Raw genomic sequence first — 22,746 nt, forward strand, 5'->3', positions numbered from 1 at the left:
TGTATATTCTATCCCCCAACCCCAAACATACCCCTCACACAAAACTACTGACATTTTTAGACTAATATCATTCTGTATGGTTGATAAGCTTCTTTCCTCAAATGTCCCCACAAGGTCTTACTATCCTTGTTGAGACATTTGATACTCATAACATAGGGAATAATAGGGCCACATACATTCCCAGCTGCGAGACACCATGATCCAAAGTACAGATCACAAACTCAAACATAAAAACATCTGCTAACATAAAAAGACCTCCAACACCAAGCCTCTTGGCTCAAAAGCAAAGCTTAGAAAAGCACTGACAAACTATTTTAGTGCATTCATATTTGGTTTATTTTTATGAGTTTAATCCTGAAGTGAATTAAGGCTAAGGAGACCTAACATCCATTTTGTTTCTCTTTTGTGTCTTTAATTCTTTAAAAAGTTATGTAACAAAAATAAAGCATATTTGTGGATGTTACATATCCCCTTCAATGGGTAGTTTGAGCCATACCCCAGTGTTTAACACTCAATTCACATAGCAATGTCACAGTTACACTGTGCATCATTTCATTAAGTATGGATTTATTATTTCTTGTTATTTTGTATGTTTAGCGATACACAGGTTAAATGCAGTAAAACAAATAATTTTAAAAAAAATGTTCAGTTATTTCAGACTAAAAAATGCTACTTCTCTGAAGCAATAATTCTCTTCAAAAGCTTTTATCTGCATTGAATAATGCATGACTGAATCACAAATTTATTTTTTATATTATTAGCAAAACAATGCTAAATTGTGCTAAATGCTAAAGCAAAACACTGGACAATAAGTGCTCGGTACTCACATATGAGTTAAATTTTAATTTTAGGAATGATGTTCATTTTGGTCTTTTGAATCGACACGACACATTAACGCACAGACCTACTGGCCTACTTTTTGACCCCTGCCAAACCCCCTCTCGCTGAAAACGCAACCTCATTGCCTAATCCTTACCCCACCCCTAACCCTAAACCTACCAATAGGTGGGGTAGTAATTTGTCGGGGGTCAGAATTAGGCACAACGCCGGCACCATAGCGTCATAACCCGGCCTTATGTGGGTTACACTGTTAAGTGGGTCAGTAGACTGTTCATTAAACCAATTCACTCAAAAACACTGATTTATCCAGGAACAAAACAACACTATAAAATTATTTTAACTTTGAACACCACCTTCACTTTTTAAAGTGATGTTTTTGAATTAGAAACAGAGGCTTGGGTGCATCTGATCAACTATCAATGGCACATATGAATAAATGCTGGATGATAGTAGCTCCACAGGAGCATTTTTTGAGTCACCATATGTTCTTCACTTTATGAACAGCACTTTATGAAAATAATATTCTCTGTATATCACAATTCTTCCTGACCACTTCAGTCTGTTCACATTAGACTAAAAATGAAGGTCAAATGAACCATTCAGAAAAGTAGATCTGTGATGTTCATTCTTGTGAAAAAGAAGTGCATACTTATTAAGACGAGAATACTTATTACGGAAATAATACAGGCATACTTTTAAAAATATACTCAAGCGAAATGAATGCAAAATATTTTACAGTTTTATAAAAATATACAGTGGCATGTGAAAGTTTGGGAACCCCTTGCTGAATCTGTGAAAATGTGAATTTTACAAAATAAGAGAGATCATACAAAATGCATGTTATTTTTTATTTAGTACTGTCTTGAGTAAGATATTTTATATAAAAGATGTTTACATATAGTCCACAAGACAAAAAAAAAAAAAAAAATAAATGATTAAAATAACCCCCTTCAAAAGTTTGGGAACCCTTGGTTTCACACTGAGGATGATTGAGGGACTCAAACACAACTATTAAAAAAAGTTCAAACATTGTTCCATTCATGATGCATTAAGAGCGGGGGGTGAAAACTTTTGAATAGGATGATGAATTCCGAATTTTTCTTATTTTGTTGAAATATATATGTTTTTTCCATTTTGTGCTGCCCTTTAGAAGCAAAAGAAGATACTTGCATGTTTCCCAGAAGACAAATTAAGTACAATTTACCTTGATCTTCAAATTCAAAAAGTTTTCACCCTCCGGGTCTTAAGCATCAGTGAATGTTTGAACCTTTTTTAATAGTTGTGTTTGAGTCTCTCAATTTCAGCTTTTTTTTTGTTTTGTTTTTTTGTCTATCTTACCCAGGACAGTACTAAATAAAAAATAACATCCATTTTGTATGCCCTCTCTTATTTTGTTAAAATTCTTCACATTTTCACAGATTCTGCAAGGGGTTCCCAAACTTTCGCATACCACGGCACTTTTACGATTTAAAGTCCCCATTCAATACAATTCAAAAAGTGTACAGTCAATACAATTAAACACTTCTTTTTCTTAAGAGCAAAGAATGACGAGCTCAGGGATTGAATGATTATTAAAAAAAATAATAATTAATTACTATTATAATTAAGAAGCAGAAAATGAACACAACACTGAAAAGGAAATCAGTTTATTAAATTTTAGAAAATAAATAAATAATGAAAAACTTTAAAGAGTTAGTACATTTTAACAGACTTTACTGAATGACTCTCCTCTAATATCTAATAGTTGGCTGTATTCACGACGCAGTAGCTGGTTGAAGGGGACCAAACCTCGCAGAAACACCTGACTTGGTTCCATTTGACCAGCCACAGCAAGGCGTGCTGCTTCAGAAAGAGAGAACGGCAGGCAGAGGAAGGAAGACTAACGCAGCTTATGCTGACAATGCTCAGCAAATCATTCTCGCTGCTTACCTGTTGAAAAGACAAAGAAAAATGTAAAAATAATTTAAAAATAAACCTAAATCAACCTAGCAACAGATATCCCCACTTACAAACTCAATTTTATTTCCTGTCATTCAATAGACAAACATTGCCACATAAGTTTAGGTTTATTAATCACACATCTTTTTATTTAATGTGCTGATAGTTGGGAAAAGAAGACTCTAGTGCCTAAAACCCATAAGGTTTGTAGCTCTCAGAAGGATTAGTGGAGAACAAGACAGCTGTACTCTGTCAATCTGCCTTGGATCTTCAATAGCTATGGGACAGTGAGAGATGATCGGGGTGTGGAGGCCCAAAACGTGTGCCTACGGCCAGCCAGCTCACTAAAACAACAGCTTTACCACCTGATCTCTTAAAAATAAAGGTTCTTTATTGGCATCAGTAGTTCTATAAAGAACCTTGAACATCCATTGAACCTTTCAAATGCAGAAAAGATTCTCTAAAGTCGAAAAACGTTCTTTAGGTTTTTAAAATGTTCTCTAAAATGGTTCTTTTAGGAACTGTTCACTGAAAGGTGGCTCTTCTATGGCATCACTGCAAAATTATCCTTTTTAAGAGTGCAGCTCAAATGATTTTTGTCTTTTTAGAATACAAAATGACACAAATTTATGTCAATTTGGGGTTAAAATGGTTCAGTTTAGGTTTAATGAATCATTTGTGGTGATGGATTCCCCCTGAAACCACACACTTCCTTACATTCCATAACTTGAGTATTCATATGGGCATATAAGGAAGCATGTCATCACAAGGGGCAAATTTTAGTTTCCTCACAGAAAAGACAAAGCTGTCAGGAAAAATGCATAGGCTGTACATAGAGAACAGGTAAGTCAAAGCAAAATGTTGGGTAATTCCAAAGTGGATCCAGAAATATTATCCAGAAAGATAAAAAAAGCACACACATTTACACTCTGTAGAATAAATATTACAGCTCAAGTGCAAAGAAAAACTGAATTTACCTGCATGTAGTTATCTGCTCCTTTCAATCATAATTTTTGTGTTGACAAGCGTCCATAGACAAGTACAAGGAAGTACATGGAGGTTAGCCAGCCAAGCAGGAGAGGACTATCACATCTAGCACTCGGAACATCTTTCTCACATTTAAATAGACCAGTAGGTTTCTCATTTTGCCACATGGAAAGGTTAAAATGCGCAAAGTGCCCCCTTTTGACTCCTTCTTGATATAGGAGATTGATATACAGTAGATCAAAGACAAGCTATGACACCTCAGGTGAAAACCCAGGAACAGGCTCATACCTCCATTTCCTTTACCGGCACCATTTCCAGTGGCGGAGGTGTAAAATCTTCCATTTGCTGCCTCGTAAAAAACAGAGATGTCACCCAGCATCTCAGGCCAAATCAAAATGGAGCTATATATAATATATATAGCGTCATTACATATAAAAAGACATTTTAATTCTGATAAGCTGCACCTTGTTCATTCCAGACATGGAATGGGCAAGAGTTTGCTCCTGTTTGATCTAAAATGATCTGAAGATATTTAATCTCAACTGACTTGCCAATTAAAACAGTCTCAGATGTTGTAATTAATATCTACTCTAGTTAAAAAAAAAACTAGCAATCTACCAACAAGTAAGGCTCTCCCCACACCTTTCTGTTCCCATCTTTCCTCTTCTGCTGAGTGCTACAGTGTATCGTCCTCTTTGCGTGACTGGTGGATTCTGCCCAGACATGGCCACACGCTCCCGGCCTTTTCAAGCGCTCAGCCTGCCTTATACTCCCCCCTCTGCCCCGCGCTCCTCCACCTGTTGGTGTCTTTTAGGAGCCAGGGCCTCTCCTATGCCTGCTGTCCAACCCAATCAGGGCCGTGACAGGGGAGAGCGAGCCTGTGAAATCACACCTCTCAGCTGTTCACACTCGCCTCGAGACACCCTACACCCACTGCTCCCCTTTTTGCACCGAATTTCAATGGCTCCTTTAGGGAGAGAGGGGAGAAAGCAGGAAACAACTGCGGGCGAGTGACTTCTGTGCAGTAGTGGGTTAGTAGTCACAGCTGAAACAAGCTAGTGTTACTACTGTGTGGGATTTGGTAAGCTAGCGGGCTTTAGGCTCAAGGCTGGAAAGATTTGGGATTTAGATGCTTCAGTTTACTTTGATAAATGGCAAACATGACAAGTACAGATTCGCTGAGCATCAACGGTGATGTTTACACGACTAAATGTTTTTGAACATTCATTTTGTGGTATTTTACATAACAATGATGACTTGCTTAAAAGCAGTAGAATGGGATTCTACACTCTAAAAATGCTATGTTAAATATGGACAAACCCAGTAACTGACCCTGTGTTTGAATGTTTAACCCAACCTTCTGGGTAGTTTAATTTAACTCAACTATTGTTTAAAAAGTAATGTTTAAATATGGCTGGCTTAAAATGAACCCGAAATAAATAAAAAATTAGATACATAATTACTAGAGGCATCAACAATAATCAAAAGATGAATATTTATTAATAAGGAATAAAAAAAAAAGTTTATTATTGAATTATTATTTATTCAACTTATTAAAAAACGTTCATTTATTGAACATATTAATAAGTGTTCATTTCCAACCTATTTTGGGCTCATTTTAAGCAAGATATATAATTGTTAAGCCATATGAGTTAAATAAAACTACCCAGAAGGTTGGGTTAATAATAAATAACCCAGTCGCTTACTTTGTCCAAATTTCACCAGCACTGGGTCATTTTCAAAAATTTTTAGAGTGTAACTTAATAAAATATAGACTTTACAGTGAGGCCCAAAAGTCTAAGACACTTACTGAAATTTCTTGTAATTAAAATAAATAATTTGAATAATTTTGAATAATTTTTTTAAACAACAATTAGAGAAGATACATGGAAAACATTAAATATGTGTTTGTTGTTATAAGGTTTAATAGCAAGACAATCATATAATATAAATATATCAAAATGATTGATGAAAATAATAAATAAATAAATATTTAAAAAAATAAAAATTGAGATATAATATAAAATAATTGAGAATAGGAATTAATAACAACATTTATAATTAAATAATAGTTATTTATTATGTTTTTTTTTTATTAAAAAGTTATTATTTAATTTATAATTTAAATAAGAATAAAATTAAAACATGTTCATTTTGTTGAACATATTCAACCTATTTCCAACCTATTTTGCCTTCATTCTAAGGAAGAAATATTGTAATTTTAAAGCAATAGTTGAGTTAAATGAAACAACTCCGCTGGGTCAGAACAACTTAAATAAGAACAATATTTACTTTTAATTCTTAACTTATGATTTAAATAAAAATAAAACTAAATTAAAATAAAACTAACTTAATTAAATAAATTATTAAATACATCCAATAAAATGTAAATTCGTACTTACATTATATATAGAGAGAGAGAGAGAGAAAGAAAGAGAGAGAGAATAAATTAAATTAATATCTATAAATTAAAGTTTAGTATGTATAATTTATTTTATTTAAAAAATATTATTTAATTTAAAATTTAAATAAGAATAAAATTAATACGTTCATTTATTGTACATATTTATAAATGTTATTTTCCAACCTATTTTGTCTTCATTTTAAGCAAAAGAATATTGTAATTTTAAAGCAATAGTTGAGTTTTTAACTCCGTTCATCAAAACAACTTAAATAAAATGTACTTTTATTTGAACTAAATTTAACTTATAATTTAACTTATAATTTAACTTAATTAAAAAAATTATTAAATACATGCAATAAATTGTAAATTCTTTATTACATTTGATATATATATATATATATATATATATATATATATATATATATATATATATATAAAAGTACATTTTATTCTTATTTAAGTTGTTTTGATGAACAGAGTTGAAAACTCAACCACTGCTTTAAAATTACAATATTCTTTTGCTTAAAATAAACCCAAAATAGGTTGGTTTATTAATATGTTCAATAAATGAACAGTTTTTAATAAGTTGAATAAATAATAATTCAACAATACACATTTTTTCAAAATTCCTTATTAATAAATATTCACCTTTTGGTTATTGCTGATGCCTCTAGTAATTATGTGTCTGATTTTTTATTTATTTTGGGTTCATTTTAAGCCAGCCATATTTAAACATTACTTTTTAAACGATAGTTGAGTTAAATTAAACTACCCAGAAGGTTGGGTTAAACATTTAACCCAACCACAGGGTCAGTTACTGGGTTTGTCCATATTTAACATAGCATTTTTAGAGTGTAGAATCCCATTCTACTGCTTTTAAGCAAGTCATCATTGTTATGTAAAATACCACAAAATAAATGTTCAACTATATATATATATATATATATATATATATATATATATATATATATAAAATATAATTAAGAATTTACAATTTATTAAAACACACACACACACACAATTATGAATTACTTTGATTAAAAAAAAATGTAGCAAAAACAGTAATATTATTAGTTTTCTATTTAAATTTATTCCTGTGAATGTCACATGATTCTTCAAAAATCAATCAAATATGATGGTTTGGTGCTTAAGAAACATTTCTTATTATTATCAAGGTTAAAAACAGCTTAATGTTTTTGTGGAAACTGTGATAATTTTTTTAAGGATCCTTACATGAATAGAAAATTCAAAACAGTATTTATTTATATGTAGAATATATGTAGAATTTTATAAAATATCTATAATATATAATTTTGAGTATATTTAGTGCACGTAATATAAAATTTTATTTACAACAGTTGTCAAAGACATGAATATACATCATAAGGCAAAATAAATAAATAAATAAATAAATAAAACCTGTTGTCTATTACATTCTTTTTAATGTCAATTGTTAAAAAAAACCACTGATACTCATTTACTGTCACATATCTCTTACTAGTTTGATGAACTGTTCAGTTTTGCACTATGCTTGACGACCACATGATTTGAAGACCAAGCCACCCACAGATTGAACCCGACCTAGTTCTGTGGAGGAAATGGGAGAGGTCTGGGTAGATTTTCCCCTGCAACAAGCACGCCAGTACCCCTGAAGTCAGCACCTGTGTTCTAAAACAAGCCCAGGCAACAGGAGACCCAGGGCCAGAGATGAGGCTTACTCTGAAACCCAACACTCTGCACCCTTTTAACAGCATTAAACCACCACAAATAGCCAGCAGCATTGCTCTTCTCAGGAATAGTACCATGCATGCTCAACAATTACTGCTTCCTGTGGCTGCACATGACAGTAACAAATTAGACATTTCCATCCACATCATTACAGAGGATTACAACATATGCCGTCGATAATAGCCGCAGGTCATTATACACCTGTCAGTGAAGATATTCTTGCATCTAAAGCTAAGAATACACATTTCCCATAATCCTAAATTGTTTACTATTCAAATGAACACTGGGTTAACAACAGAATCCATATGAGAAAAATGAAAAATCTGCCATGATTGGTTATCATTTTCAGTAGCTAATCCCATGGAGGCTGTGAAACAATTGTACGGGTGTGTCTTTAATGCACTACGGAAACAATACGGAGCAAGTGTTCACTGGGGTCAATGGGAAAATAGAGAACGAGAAAGAGAGAGAGAGAGAATGCTCAGTGTTCGAGGAGAACGTAAGCTCCAAATCTGACCGCTCCGTTTATTTTTAACACTGGCAGTCAAGCTGGGCCTCACGGTGCTAATAACTTTGTTCCTCTCTGTCACTAGCATTTGGCCAGCAGCAACCCAGTTTATTCTAAGAGGTCATATAGCTCTCTCTTTTTCCGGAGGCTGGCATATAATTTCAGCAAGTGCAATTTAAACAGCTGATTCCCAGGACACGGATGCACAGCACAGGACTTGAAGTAGCTCGATATAATCTTTTTTACGTTTCTTGCTCCATAGCATAGAAACAATGATATTGTGGTTGTTGTGTTGAATTAAGCTTATTAGAATTGAATATCCATATTTTCACCCATTACTGTTGACAAATAATTCCCGTCTCTTACACAGACCCCTAATCTAGAAGCTTTTTATGAAAGATGAAGGTAAAAGTTGTGAATCATGTTCGGTCCCACATAGGATGATAACTTAGAAAGAAATTGTGACAGAAATATATTACCATTACACAGTAGAATGTACAAAATGTTTAATAATTATAACAACAGTGATACAATTTATTCAATTTACAGTTGAGGTCAAAAGTTTACATAAACCTTTCAGAATCTGCAAAATGGTAATTATTTTACTAAAATAAGAGGGATCATACAAAATGCATGTTTTTTTAGCACTTACCTGAATAAGATATTTCACAGATAGTCCATAAGAGAAAATAATAGTTACATTCATAAAAATGACCCCATTCAAAAGTTTACATACACATGATTCTCAATACTGTGTTGTTACCTGAACAATCCACAGCTGTTTTTTTTCTTTTTGTTTAGTGATAGCTGTTCATGAGTCCCTTGTTTGTCCTGAACAGTCCTGCTTGCTGTTCTTCAGAAACATCCTTAAACTCACACAAATTTGTTAGGTTTTCAACAATGATAACAACTGAGGGACTCATATGCAATTATTACAGAAGGTTCAAACACTCACTGATGCATTAGGATCCAGGGGGTGAAAACGTTTGAACATTATGAAGATCGTACATTTTTCTTATTTTGCCTAAATTTCATTTTTTTTTCATTTGGTACTGCCCTTTCAGAAGCTACAGAAGATACTTACATGTTTCCCAGAAGACAGAATAAGTTTAATTTACCCTGATCTTTAAATTCAAAAGTTTTCACCCCTGGCTCATAATGCATCATTTTTCTTTTGGAGCGTCAGTGAGTGTTTGAACCTTCTGTAATAGTTGCATATGAGTCCTTCAGTTGTCCTCAGTGTGAAAAGATGGATCTCAAAATCATACAGTCATTGTTGGAAAGGGTTCAAATACACAAAAATACTAAAAGAAAAAACAAAGAATTTGTGGGCTCTGAAGGATTTTTCTGAAGAACAGCGAGCAGTTTAACTGTTCAGGACAAACAAGGGACTCATGAACCACTATCAGTATGATCCCTCTTATTTTGGTAAAATAAAACTTTTGACTTCAACTGTTTACATTATCAGAATCCAGTAAAAATTAAAACACTGAATTTCAGAAAAAAAAACAAAAACATAACGTTTTATAGAGCACTATTATTAAAATTTAAATAATTTATTAAATGTGATAAATATAATTGATTAGACATCCCTTTTTGATTGTTTGAATCTATTTAAATAATTAAACTTTGAATTTAAATTTGAAAGAACCCCCACCTCCCCCCCTTGGGCTGGTTCTTAGATTTCTTAAGGCTCTAGACAATCCTACTTATGAGAAAATATGTGTTTTTTAATATATTAGGTGTTATTTATTAGGTGTAATTATGTTTAAGAGTGGGTTAAGGAGTAGGAGTAGTGTCAACAGTGTAATTATAAATGTAAATATATGCAGATATGTTTTAAATACATATGTACAAAATAAATGCATTGAATCAAATTATTAATTTAAATCTTAGCATATAATAAAAGACACTTTTATGCAATATATGCAAATAGAAGCATGGCACTAGAAAAGCCAAGGTCAATGCTTAAACAGTACAGCATGGTGCTAGCAACGCCAAGGACATTGGTTTGATTCCCAAGAACTGATAAAAAATGTAAATGTATATGTTGAATGCAATGTAAGTTGCTTTGGATAAAAACATCTTCCAAATGCATAAAAGTAAATGTAATGTGGGTCTTTCTAGGTTTAATGTGGGTCTTTGTGTTCTGTTTTGCACATTGTCATAGATAACTGATAAATGGTTTCTTAACACACTAGGAGATCATGTTTGATCTGGAAAAGTACAACAAATGTTTCAGATGAATGACAGATATGATGTTTAAAAGATACAGGGATATTTTAGACCTCCTGGGAAAAAAATAAATGCAGTTTCATTCAAAGGTCGATGATCTAATTTGTATACTTAAAACAAATCATCCAAAAATGGATGTCAAATTCTGTCAACATTTACTCATCCTTATGTCATCCTAAACCTGCATGAATTTCTTTCATCTGTGAAACATAAAAGACATTACGAAAATAGCTGGGGGGGTTTTCAGAGTACACACTGAAAGTCAATGGGGTCGCAATGACTTTCACAGAGTGGACAAAAGACTTTAAATATTCATAAATGATGACGGAAAAAAGTTTTTTTGTGTATGTGTGTGTGTACTGGTATTCACTATGATATGGGGACCAAATGTCCCCACAAGGTTAGTAACACCAGTACATTTTGAAGGCCCCATGAGGAAACAAGCTTATAAATAACACACAGTGAAGTGTTATGAAGTGTTTTAAATCTAAAAATGCAGAAACACGAGGAGTAGGTTTAGGGTAAGGGGATAGAAAATACAATTTAAAAACCATTACGCCTATGGAATGTCCCCATAATAATAGAAATACCTGTGTGTGTGTGCGTGTGCATGATACATGTGATTTCTTGTGCAATGTAAAAGTCATCAACACACATTTAAAAGTGGAGCTGGTTAAGGCACACCATAATTCTTCAGCTTTAAAAGTGTTGTCCTTCCTTAGGTATGACAGTTGCTCCCGCTGAGGTTGACACAGCTGTCTGTGAGGGTCTGGTGCTGCTCTGTGAAGGATGGGAATAGAAAAGGTCAAAGGACACTTGCATTTCAGTAGATGTCAAAACAGGTGCTAGCAATTGAGGTAAACAGCTTATTCCCTGCCCCACAAAGATGCACAAAATGACTCTTTGAATGAAGATAAATCATTTTGTATGATGTTTCAACTGGTTGCATTTCTCTGATTTGCTGTGAAGTGTAAAATCTCCGACTAGCTGCTGAACACTTTCCCATGTATTTTTCCAGTCACAAGTAGGCTACAATTTTAGTAAATGAAGGCTAGATATTATTAAACTTACAGCAGACCAAATGGTCATATAGCAGGAAATGCACCTCTGACCCCTTCCTGTCACTCCTTAAAAGACCTACATGAAACAGGCAAGGTGTCAAAACGGGATATGTGTTGGTTCAAGTGGTGTCAGCAATCACACTGAAAAGCGGGGGTGCCCATTGAATGAACGTGTGAGCGTTGGTGGTCAGGGTAAAGTTGGGGTAACTAGGTCAAAACTGACATAATCACACCGACTGACAAATGAACAAAGGACAAGTGTGTGAAAATCAAGGATTATACATTCAAGACTATTTACTGCAGTCTGAAGCTGTGATGTGACAACAAAAAAGTAGGTAATATACAATGCTTGTGGTATTGTCACATCAGTGTGAAGAAAATAATTCACAAAAAGTCATCAAATGGTCTGCATTTTTGTTACTGCATCATTACTCTGGGATTCAGGGCTGTCTAAAACAACTATCATGTTTGATGTCACATCCTTCACATGCACATAAAGACAAACTCACATATGAGCAAGCACAAATTATACAAAATACAATTATTTATATTTTCATTGAGCCTCATTGACTTAAAAGTATTATTTAAGATAACGACAATCTTTTAAACAACCTAAATTCTTGCTTTTACTGCAAATTGTGTTGTCACATGACTTTACCACACATGCTAATCATGCACGAAACATGCTATCAACATGCTAATCAGGCTAGAAACATGCTAGTAACTTGCTAATCATGCTAACAACATTCTAGTAATTTGATAAGTATGCTAACAACATGCTAATCATGCTAACAACATTGTAATCAGCCTATAAAAATACAAGCAACAAACTAATCATGCTAAAACATGTTAACAACATGTTAAATCATGTAAGCAATGTGTTAAATCATGTTAGCTGCTTTCATACTTTTACAACTGCTTCAAACTTTCAAGCTAGGCTTTCTCAAGCCAACTTATGAGTTTGTTCTCAAACTTTACTCATCTAGTTATATCTTTGTTATTCTTACTGCCTACAATAGACAAGTTATCTGCAATTTTGAATGTTTTTCTATATTTTATTGAACGTTTTCCACAGTATTGGTAGAAAATGGGTTGTTTTTACATTATATAAAAAACATAATAGTATTTTATATCACTAAAACAAAGAAAAGCATGGGAGTGCACAATGATCCCCATATTAAAATGTCTTTTAAACAAGCATAGATTACAAAGTTTTTATTCGAGTTACAGTTTGTTTGGTTAAAAACGAATATCAGATATTGTGTTGGCTATTTGTAGATTTATTGACAACAAAGCTGCCGAATATCAGGCAGGGCTGGTCGAAATAGTAGGATTTTGATGGGAGTTGCGCGCTCTGTAACTTCCTATGTTTACTACCGGGCAAGATGGCGGCGCCCACATAACCGACAGCACAGAGCACGGACAGTTTCAAAAACAAGCTGCATTTTTCTTTACAAATCAGTTTGAAAACACATTTAAATAGCAACTGAACTACCGAAAGTTTTTTCGGTCGACCGTCTACATTGTATCGATTGCGCCGCGCATTAATGATCTGAACTACAACTGTGAAATGTTCAGGACCATTTATGTCTGTTTAGATCCGCTGGGTAACGTGTAAATACTCATCAGACTCAGCCGGAGCCAGATAACGGGGGAATATAAGACCACTGATGCTTTTAGTATAAGTATAAACAGTACACTGAAGGCATGCGGTGTGTGAAGGCACTGCAGCTCACCCTTGCGGTCGTCAAACCAGATGCTGTGGCCCATCCGCTCATTTTGGAGGTGAGATGACACTGTCCTGCACCTGTTATAACGAACACCTGTCTGATTATATAAATAACAAAAGAAAAATTCAACGAACTTTGTGGAGTCTATATTATGTGGATAAGCTATTTTTGAATCGCTCCTTGACATTAGCAGCTGATATTTAGAAGGGACTGTGACTTGTTAGAATGGCTGTATCTTTTGATTATGAAGTAAAATTACTACATAAATGTGTATTTTTTTGTATTTGCTATTTTGTAGCAGCTGTAAGCCTATTTGTTTATATGGAATGCAGATTCTTAAAGGGATAGTTCACCCAAAAATGGAAATTTTGTCATTAATTACTTCACCCTGATGTCATTTCAAATGTGTAAGACCTTCGTTCATTTTCGGAACACAAATTAAGATATCCGATTGCTTTCTTTTCTTTCCTGCATAGACAGCAACGCAACTGACACGTTCAAGGCCCAGAAAAGTAGTAAGGGCATCATTAAAATAGTCCATGTGACATCAGTGGTTCAACCGTAATGTTATGAAGCTACGAGAATACTTTTTGTGCACAAAGAAAACAAAAATAACGTCTTTATTCAACGTCAGTCTTCGACGTGCGTTCAGGAAATTACCCCAAAATGAAAATGTTGCCATTATTTACTTAAAGGTAATTTCAAACCTTTATGACTGTGAAATAGAAAAAGAAGATATTTTGAAGAATGTTGGTAAACAAGCAGTTTTGGTTACCATCGGCTGTCATTGCATGAACAGCACTGAGACATTTCTTCTTTTATGTTCCATGGTAGAATTCAGGTTCAGACATGAGGGAAAAATAAAAAAAAATGACAGTATTTTCATAACTATCCCTTTAAATACATTGGCTAAATAGTTGTTTGACACTTTTATGTTATCATTTGCAGTGGATTTTATAATTGTTGGAAAGCCTATAATTTGTCTGTATCATGATGAGAAGCTATTAATTAATTAAATAAATTAAATTAAGAGTGAGAAAAATGAAACACTTACTAAAAAAAGATTAAATATGTTTAGCTGCATGTCATGTGACCGTTAACCAACAGTCTCTCCTGAATGTTACCCTTTAAATGAAGGAATATGGGTGTCTTGTAACTCAGAATATGTGGAGGCTTAAAGCTACATAATAATTTGTCTTTGCTATTAAAACGAGCCAGCATCTCGCCTGATTTAATTTCCGCTCTCTGTTGCTTCAAAGAGATAAAGGTGTAATTAATTAGCAACAATTTCCTCATGCAACGTGATTTGAAAACTGAAGCCTGCACTGCTTTAAATGTGATGTTTGTGTTTTCATTAGAGTGAGATGTACTTCATCTCTCAGTCTGAAACCTTGTTCCTTTTGGAGATTAAGACTCTTAATTCATTAATTCTTTTTTTTGTTTGTTTTTATGCTAAAATTCTTTGTCGTCTTGTTGTTGAGAGCAAACATGAAATAAAAAGATTTCCAACAGCAAAACTGCAACAGCCTTCCATTAGCATAGCAACACATTTTCACCGACAACAAGTTTGGATTTTAAGAGGTACAGATGGCACTGGAGCACAGAAGCATTTAAATTTCTTTTCATTTCAGGCTCTTCATCAAAAGATTCTCCAAAACTTCATTATAGTCAGAAAGAAGGATCTGATGTGGAAAACGGAAGATTCAGAAAAGTTTTATGCTGAACATGCAGGTAGAAAAGGGTTTTTTTGTCCTATGATATCCACTGCATGAATGAAAAAGGTCTGTGTTTGTAGCAGATTGAAGGGTTAAGTACATGTGTGGGTGGGTGTCTGTGTGATGCGTGATTTTAAACAGGGTGAGTCATAGTAAAGGCTTCACACAACCTGGAGTTCTAATGTTGACACAGCATGTGGAGAGAGAACATGTTACTCACTCTCATATCATATCCTGCATCCAAAGAAAAGCAGCTGCCTCATATTTATATGTCTGTATTATGTATGCAAAAGCCTTTTCAGACCATATTAACAGATTGCAACAAAAATCTGCTGCATAAACCACATCACTGCTGTTGGCTTATTACTAGTGGATAAAAGACAAGCAGCAGGTTATTTTATCATCCCTGTTTTTATTTTACAGGACGTTTTTTCTATCAAAGACTGGTTGAATTCATGTCAAGGTAAATGTTTATTGAAATTATCTCACTAATCATATGGTTAAGACTAATAACGTTTTTGTTGAAAAAAAAAAACACTTATTTGACATGGTGGCTCTACAAAGGAGATCTATATCTATCTTTCTATCTATCTATCTATCTATAAAAAATGGTGTGTATTTTGTTTCATTTAAATTTTATTTTTATTTTTAAATTTTATTTCAGATGTATTTTTCATTATTTTAGTGCATCAAGTTAAACTAAATGAAAATGAGACTTGTTGCTTTGACAACTAGCTGAAATATGTTTAATTTTTTAAATATACATTATGAGTCAAAAGTTTTTGAACAGTAAGATTTTTAATGTTTTTTTTTTTTTTTTTTAAAGAAGTCTCTTCTGCTCACCAAGCGTACATTTATTTGATCCAAAGTACAGCAAAAAATGAAATTTTGAAATATTTGTACTATTTAAAATAACTGTTTTCTATGTGAATATATTTTAAAATGTAATTTATTTCTGTGATCAAAGCTACATTTTCAGCATCATTACTTCAGTGTCACATGATCCTTCAGAAATCATTCTGATATGCTGATTTGCTGTTCAAGAAACATTATTGTTATTATTATTATCAATATTTAACAGTTCAGTACATTTTCAGTATCTTTGATGAATAGAAAGATCCAAAGATCAGCATTTATTTGAAATAAAAAGCCTTTGTGACATTATACGCTATACCCTTTAACAGCTTGTTTATAGTTAATAAAAAATTAATACTTTTATTTAGCAAGGATGCTTTAAATTGATCAAAAATGATAATAAAGACATTTATAGTGTTACAAAAGATTTCTATTTCAGATAAAAACTTTTCTTCTGAAATTTCTATTCATTAAAGAAACCTGAAAAAAATTGTTGTTTTCAACATAATAATAATAATAATAATAATAATAAATGGATCATGTGACTGAAGTAATGATGCTAAAAATTCAGCTTTGAAATCACAGGAATAAATGACATTTTAAAATATATTCAAATACAAAACATCTTGGATGACAAGGGGGTGAGTACATTATATGTGAATCTTTGTTTTTGGAAGTGGATTCTCCTTTAACATTTCAGCTATGTTCTTATTAAAGTTCCTGGTAAAACCTGTTCATAGTACTAGGAAGAGGAACAACTGCTGTAGAAATTCTTGAAACTGTTATTTGACTGAACATGCATTTATGGAAGTCAAAGGTTAACCATGTAACCCCTTGCAGCTTCACAAGTCTTAACAACAACTTTTCCTCAAATTACCCTCTGAGCTGGTTATCCTACAAGTTCACAGCTATTATTCATCAAAGGTTGTGACATTTAAATCACTGCATTCAGAAAGAATGGAAAAGAATGGATGTACTTTCTTTAGCTTTTGTTCTACTTGAATTGTTAACACGTGCTCTGCCTTTCAAAAGTTTGGGGTCAGTAAGAAGTAGTTAATACTTTTAATCAGCGAGAATGCATTAGATTGATTAAAACCGACAGTTAATTTCAATGTTATGAAATATTTTTATTTAAAATAAATGTTATGCTTTACAACTCCATGCAATATAACAGCACAACTGCTTTCAACATTTCTTAGGCACCAAATCAGCCTATGATTTCTGAAGGATTGTGTGACACTAAAGACTGGAGTAATGATCCTGAAAATTCAGCTTTACCATCACAGAAATAAATTAAATTTTAAAATTCTGAAAGCAGAAAACAGTTGTTTTAAATTCTAATAATATTTTACAATATTACTGTATTTTTATTATATAAATACAGCAAGACTTCTTTCAAAAATGTTACAAACCCCAAAGTTTAGAGCGGTAGTGTATTTTAAATGAATGTAAAACTACAGATGCTTTTCCTCTCAAAAGGAATAATTAATGCAGATATATGTTCTCTCATCTGTGAAGAGGAACATCAATGCTTGTTGTTAATGTAGCGGTTGATCCAGTTTAGACAGTGAGGCTGATGTTACCATGGCACCCTGTCCTCAGAACATGTCTTTGTCTGTGAAAGATAAAACATTAGCGCAGCGCTCGAACTGACCTGTGTCTTTTTGTGTACGTCAGAGTCATATAAAAAATAAGCAGCTGATTATTCCTAAGCTTTTAGTTCCATTTGTGTGCCAGCAGTGGCACTAAGGCAGTACTGCTTATCTTTTGTGACTAGGTGCCTGTGTGTGTACTATTAACGTCATACAAGAGTAAAATCAAGTTTTTCTTTTTGATTCAATTCTATTTATCCGTCTATGTGAACACAAGCTTCACAGAGCTCCCTGTGTAATCCTGCTGTTTACTTATATTCCCACAATAGCGGCCCAATGAGAGCATACATCCTAGCCAGGGAAGACGCTATCACTCACTGGAGGGGGATGATGGGTCCAACAAAAGTGTTTAGAGCTCGCTTCACTTCACCAGACACCCTGCGTGGCCAATACGGGCTGACTGACACCAGAAACACTACTCATGGTTCAGGTAACGCTGAACACTTTTCACAGTTAAATGAATAGCTCACCCAAAAATGAAAATTGTCTAAAATGTACTCATCCTCAGGCCATCCAAGATGTAGATGAGTTTGTAGATGAGTTTGATCCTCTGTAGTGAATGGGTGCTGTCAGAATGAGAGTCCAAATGGCTGATATAAACATCACAAACAGATTTGGAGAAATTTACATTACTTACTCACCAATGGATCCTCTGTAGTGAATGGGTGCCGTCAGAATGAGGGTCCAAACGGCTGATATAAACATCACAAACAGATTTGGAGAAATTTAGCATTACTTACTCACCAATGGATCCTCTGTAGTGAATGGGTGCCGTCAGAATGAGAGTCTAAACAGCTGATATAAACATCACAAATAGTTTTGGAGAAATTTAGCATTACTTACTCACCAATGGATCCTCTGTAGTGAATGGGTGCTGTCAGAATGAGAGTCCAAATGGCTGATATAAACATCACAAACAGATTTGGAGAAATTTACATTACTTACTCACCAATGGATCCTCTGTAGTGAATGGGTGCCGTCAGAATGAGAGTCTAAACAGCTGATATAAACATCACAAACAGATTTGGAGAAATTTAGCATTACTTACTCACCAATGGATCCTCTGTAGTGAATCAGAATGAGAGTCCAAACGGCTGATATAAACATCACAAACAGATTTGGAGAAATTTAGCATTACTTACTCACCAATGGATCCTCTGTAGTGAATGGGTGCCGTCAGAATGAGAGTCCAAACGGCTGATATAAACATCACAAACAGATTTGGAGAAATTTAGCATTACTTACTCACCAATGGATCCTCTGTAGTGAATGGGTGCCGTCAGAATGAGAGTCCAAACGGCTGATATAAACATCACAAACAGATTTGGAGAAATTTAGCATTACTTACTCACCAATGGATCCTCTGTAGTGAATGGGTGCCGTCAGAATGAGAGTTCAAACGGCTGATATAAACATCACAAACAGATTTGGAGAAATTTAGCATTACTTACTCACCAATGGATCCTCTGTATGGATCCTCTAGTGAATGGGTGCCGTCAGAATGAGAGTCCAAACGGCTGATATAAACATCACAAACAGATTTGGAGAAATTTAGCATTACTTACTCACCAATGGATCCTCTGTAGTGAATGGGTGCTGTCAGAATGAGAGTCCAAACGGCTGATATAAACATCACAAACAGATTTGGAGAAATTTAGCATTACTTACTCACCAATGGATCCTCTGTAGTGAATGGGTGCCGTCAGAATGAGAGTCCAAACGGCTGATATAAACATCACAAACAGATTTGGAGAAATTTAGCATTACTTACTCACCAATGGATCCTCTGTAGTGAATGGGTGCCGTCAGAATGAGAGTCCAAACGGCTGATATAAACATCACAAACAGATTTGGAGAAATTTAGCATTACTTACTCACCAATGGATCCTCTGTAGTGAATGGGTGCCGTCAGAATAAGAGTCCAAACAGCTGATATAAACATCACAGTAATCCACACAACTCCAGTCCATTAGTTAACGTCTTGTGAAGTGAAACAATAATCTATATAATATCTATAATAATTCTTCTGGTTAAAGTTAAAACCATCTTAATGGTGGTTTTATTTTTGACAAACATGCAGCTTTTCATATCTCAAAATGTTAATTGATGCACTCATGTAGATTCCTTGTGGACTGTTGTGATGTTTTTATCAGCTGTTTGGACTCTCATTCTGATGGCACCCATTCACTGCAGAGAATCCATTGGTGAGCTAAAGTGATGTAGTGCTAAATTTCTTTGATTTAATAACCTCTCTAGAACAAATAAGTGCTTGTTTTAAGACTCTTAAGTAAATCCTAAACAATAACATTGATTTTATAAAATAAAGACCAGTTTCTTAAAGGGGTCATCGGATGCTAAGTTCACTTTTACATGTTGTTTGAACATTAATGTGTGTTGGCAGTGTATGTACAAATCTACCCTATAATGATAAAAATCCATGCAGTGGTTTTTAATTAATCTGTAAAAATAATCCCTTTTTCAAATCGAGCCATTCTCAGATGCCTGTCGGTGTGGCATCACACCAACAGAGGCCACTCACACGATAGTTGATTGACATGAGCGTCTTACCTTAGATCAGCTGCAACAGTCCGACCTCCATTGTTTCGATGCTGGAGCAGGGATGTAAGTTAGACAAGAATATCTCAGATTGAGCGATTGAGGTGTTGTGTTGCTGGATGTAATAATGAACACAGTGGTTGTCATTTACTCCCGACATCTGAACCGCTGAAGATGCAGTGGATTACGTTTGTTTGTGAAGGGAATGCGCCTCCCGATCTACATATATCCGTCTATGTTCACGCAAATCATTCATGATCCAGCTTCACTTACAGCAGAAGTGAGTATAAGGGTTATTTTCTATGTATCTTTGCGATCGCCTTTCCAAATAACTTGCTAGTTAGCGAGTTTAGCGGCTAAATGCGGCTAAAGTAAACAGGCTCATCACTCCACAGAGCGAAGAATGGGGCGGGGTGAGTAGAGCTCATTTATTTAAAGGAACAATCTCTCTGAACAGGTTGATTTTTGGAGAGCTCATTTTGACAAGGTAAAAAGGGTGTTGTTTTACACTACCATTGAGAATTTTTAACCAAAGTATATTACAGACTTTTCATTAAGACCCTAAACATTCATATCAGCTTGTGGAAAATGGGCATCCGATGACCCCTTTAAATATATTACATGAAAAAACGATTCTACTATTCTAAAGTTTCAGCCTTTTCTTATTTTCTTTCTTTCAGATTCAGTTGAATCTGCCAAGAGAGAGATGTCATTTTTCTTTCCAGAATTCAATGCAGATGAGTGGATGTCGAGGGAAGAGCCACATTTTAGGTTGGGACTTACTGAATATAATAAGGAGAGACAAATTCATACTCTCCAGGACACATGATGATCACTGGTGCTTTTACAGAGCTGCATGAATGTGACTTTCACCAGATGTTTCCCTTCTGCAGCATTTGATGTTTTCTCTGCATTGCCGTGTTACTCTTTTGTCAGCACTAAATATCTCTACCGCAGCCTTGCCAGCACGATTATATTCATCTGTGTGTGTTTTATATGTATGGATAAATGAATATATGTACTAGCTTTGTAGTAGAAGACAATAAATGTTTACCTCAACAGCATAGCAAACTCTGAGTACAGTTCTTCTTTATGTAAAGACAGTATCGCTGTTATGATAGACTAACAGAATATAGTTTGGACCATAAAGGGGTAATGATGTGGATTTAAAACATAAAAAGTAAAATTTGTAATGATTGTTAAATGTCTGTTTGACACTTTTAAATGGATAGTTCACCCAAAAATAAAAATTCTGTTTAAAAATTTGAAAATTATGTATACATTGTACTCTCGTGAATGGCGGCAGAGCCGGGGACTGACACAAAAGAGAAGAATTGTTAAATAAAGTCATTATTTTTTTTGTTTTCTTTTCACAAAAAGTATTATTGTATTGTGATGTCCTTACTACCTTTCTGGGCTTTGAACGTGGTAATTTTGTTGCCGTCTATGCAAGTCAGAAAGCTCTCGGATTTCATCAAAAATATCTTAACTTGTGTCCTCAAGATGAACGAAGGTCTTACGGGTTTGCAACAAAGTGACCATGAGTAATTAATGTCGAAATTTTTATTTTTGAGTGAACTATCCCTTTAAGATTTCTTAAAACAGTGAAATTCCTTTAAGAAACAATTTATTATTATCCATTGTTACTTCACTTAATTATAATCCATTACAATCCATTACTATATTGAAGATTTTAATTGCATATAAAATTTTCATCTATTTGGATTAAGCAGTTGTTGTAATATTAATAAACATAATGTAATGGTTATTTGTCAGTCATACATAAATAAAACGAATGAGATTTCTGTAATAATATTATTAAACCAAATGTGTTTTAAATGTCCAGTAACCAGGTTTATAAATTCATTATCACTCAATTAAATGTTTTAATTGTATACAGTTTAAATAATCGAATCTTGCTTGTTCCACAACTAGCCATATTTGAACCACGTTCATACTTTTTCACTTTTTAAATTTGATAGTTTTCAAAATTAACCGATTTAATGCTGTTTTTAAGGAATTTTAAAATATGACTTTTAATAAAATAGATTCATGCCAAGTGTATCTAATGTTATTGTTTACAAATTAATAATAAAATATAATAAATTACCATTAAGCTATATTAATAAATGCTGTAAAAGTTATGTTCTGTTACTTCATTTAAAATAACAGTTTTCTATTTTATATTTACCTTAAAATATAATTTATTTCTGTGATGCGAAACTACATTTTCATGAGCCATTTCCCCAGTCTTCAGTGTCACACGATCCTTCAGAAATCATTCTAATATGCTGATTTATTATTATTATCATTATTATATAATTATTTTTTGGAACCTGTGATACTTTTTTCAGGATTCTTTAATAAATAAAAAGTTAAAAAGAACAGCATTTATTCAAAATAGAAATCTTTTCTAGAAATATAAGTCTATACCATAAAATACTTCTGTATCATTTGAACATATCCTTGCTGAAAAAAAGTATTAATTTTCTTTCAAAGAAAGAAAGAAAGAATAAATTTACTGACCCCAAACTTTG

At 33.7% G+C, this 22,746-nt stretch overlaps 1 protein-coding gene and 1 long non-coding RNA gene across 2 annotated transcripts; one reads left to right on the top strand and one right to left on the bottom strand.

Moving 5' to 3' along the window:
* Window positions 1-2,556: 2,556 nt before the first annotated feature.
* LOC127151798 (uncharacterized) lies at window positions 2,557-4,494 on the bottom strand. Its single transcript, XR_007824964.1, has 3 exons — window positions 4,408-4,494; window positions 3,756-4,110; window positions 2,557-2,769 (listed from the first exon to the last, which is right to left on the bottom strand). It is a non-coding gene; the product is annotated as an uncharacterized LOC127151798 (long non-coding RNA).
* Window positions 4,495-13,038: 8,544 nt separating this feature from the next.
* On the top strand, window positions 13,039-22,381 carry nme6 (NME/NM23 nucleoside diphosphate kinase 6). Its single transcript, XM_051137780.1, has 5 exons — window positions 13,039-13,486; window positions 15,063-15,162; window positions 15,570-15,609; window positions 17,923-18,083; window positions 20,890-22,381. Exons 1-5 carry the CDS (start codon window positions 13,409-13,411, stop codon window positions 21,036-21,038), a joined length of 528 nt encoding a protein of 175 aa, XP_050993737.1. The 5' UTR covers window positions 13,039-13,408; the 3' UTR covers window positions 21,039-22,381.
* Window positions 22,382-22,746: the final 365 nt, after the last annotated feature.

This window comes from Labeo rohita, chromosome 20, assembly GCF_022985175.1.
Source record: "Labeo rohita strain BAU-BD-2019 chromosome 20, IGBB_LRoh.1.0, whole genome shotgun sequence".
Lineage (NCBI taxonomy): Eukaryota > Metazoa > Chordata > Actinopteri > Cypriniformes > Cyprinidae > Labeo > Labeo rohita.

What these genes read in the sequence shown, in the direction of transcription:
- nme6 (XM_051137780.1), top strand. Translation starts at nt 13,409, where the DNA reads ATGCGGTGTGTGAAGGCACTGCAGCTCACCCTTGCGGTCGTCAAACCA. An exon ending in CCCATCCGCTCATTTTGGAG is followed by an intron (nt 13,487 to 15,062) that starts GTGAGATGACAC and finishes TTTTCATTTCAG; the next exon opens with GCTCTTCATCAAAAGATTCT. An exon ending in AAACACTACTCATGGTTCAG is followed by an intron (nt 18,084 to 20,889) that starts GTAACGCTGAAC and finishes TCTTTCTTTCAG; the next exon opens with ATTCAGTTGAATCTGCCAAG.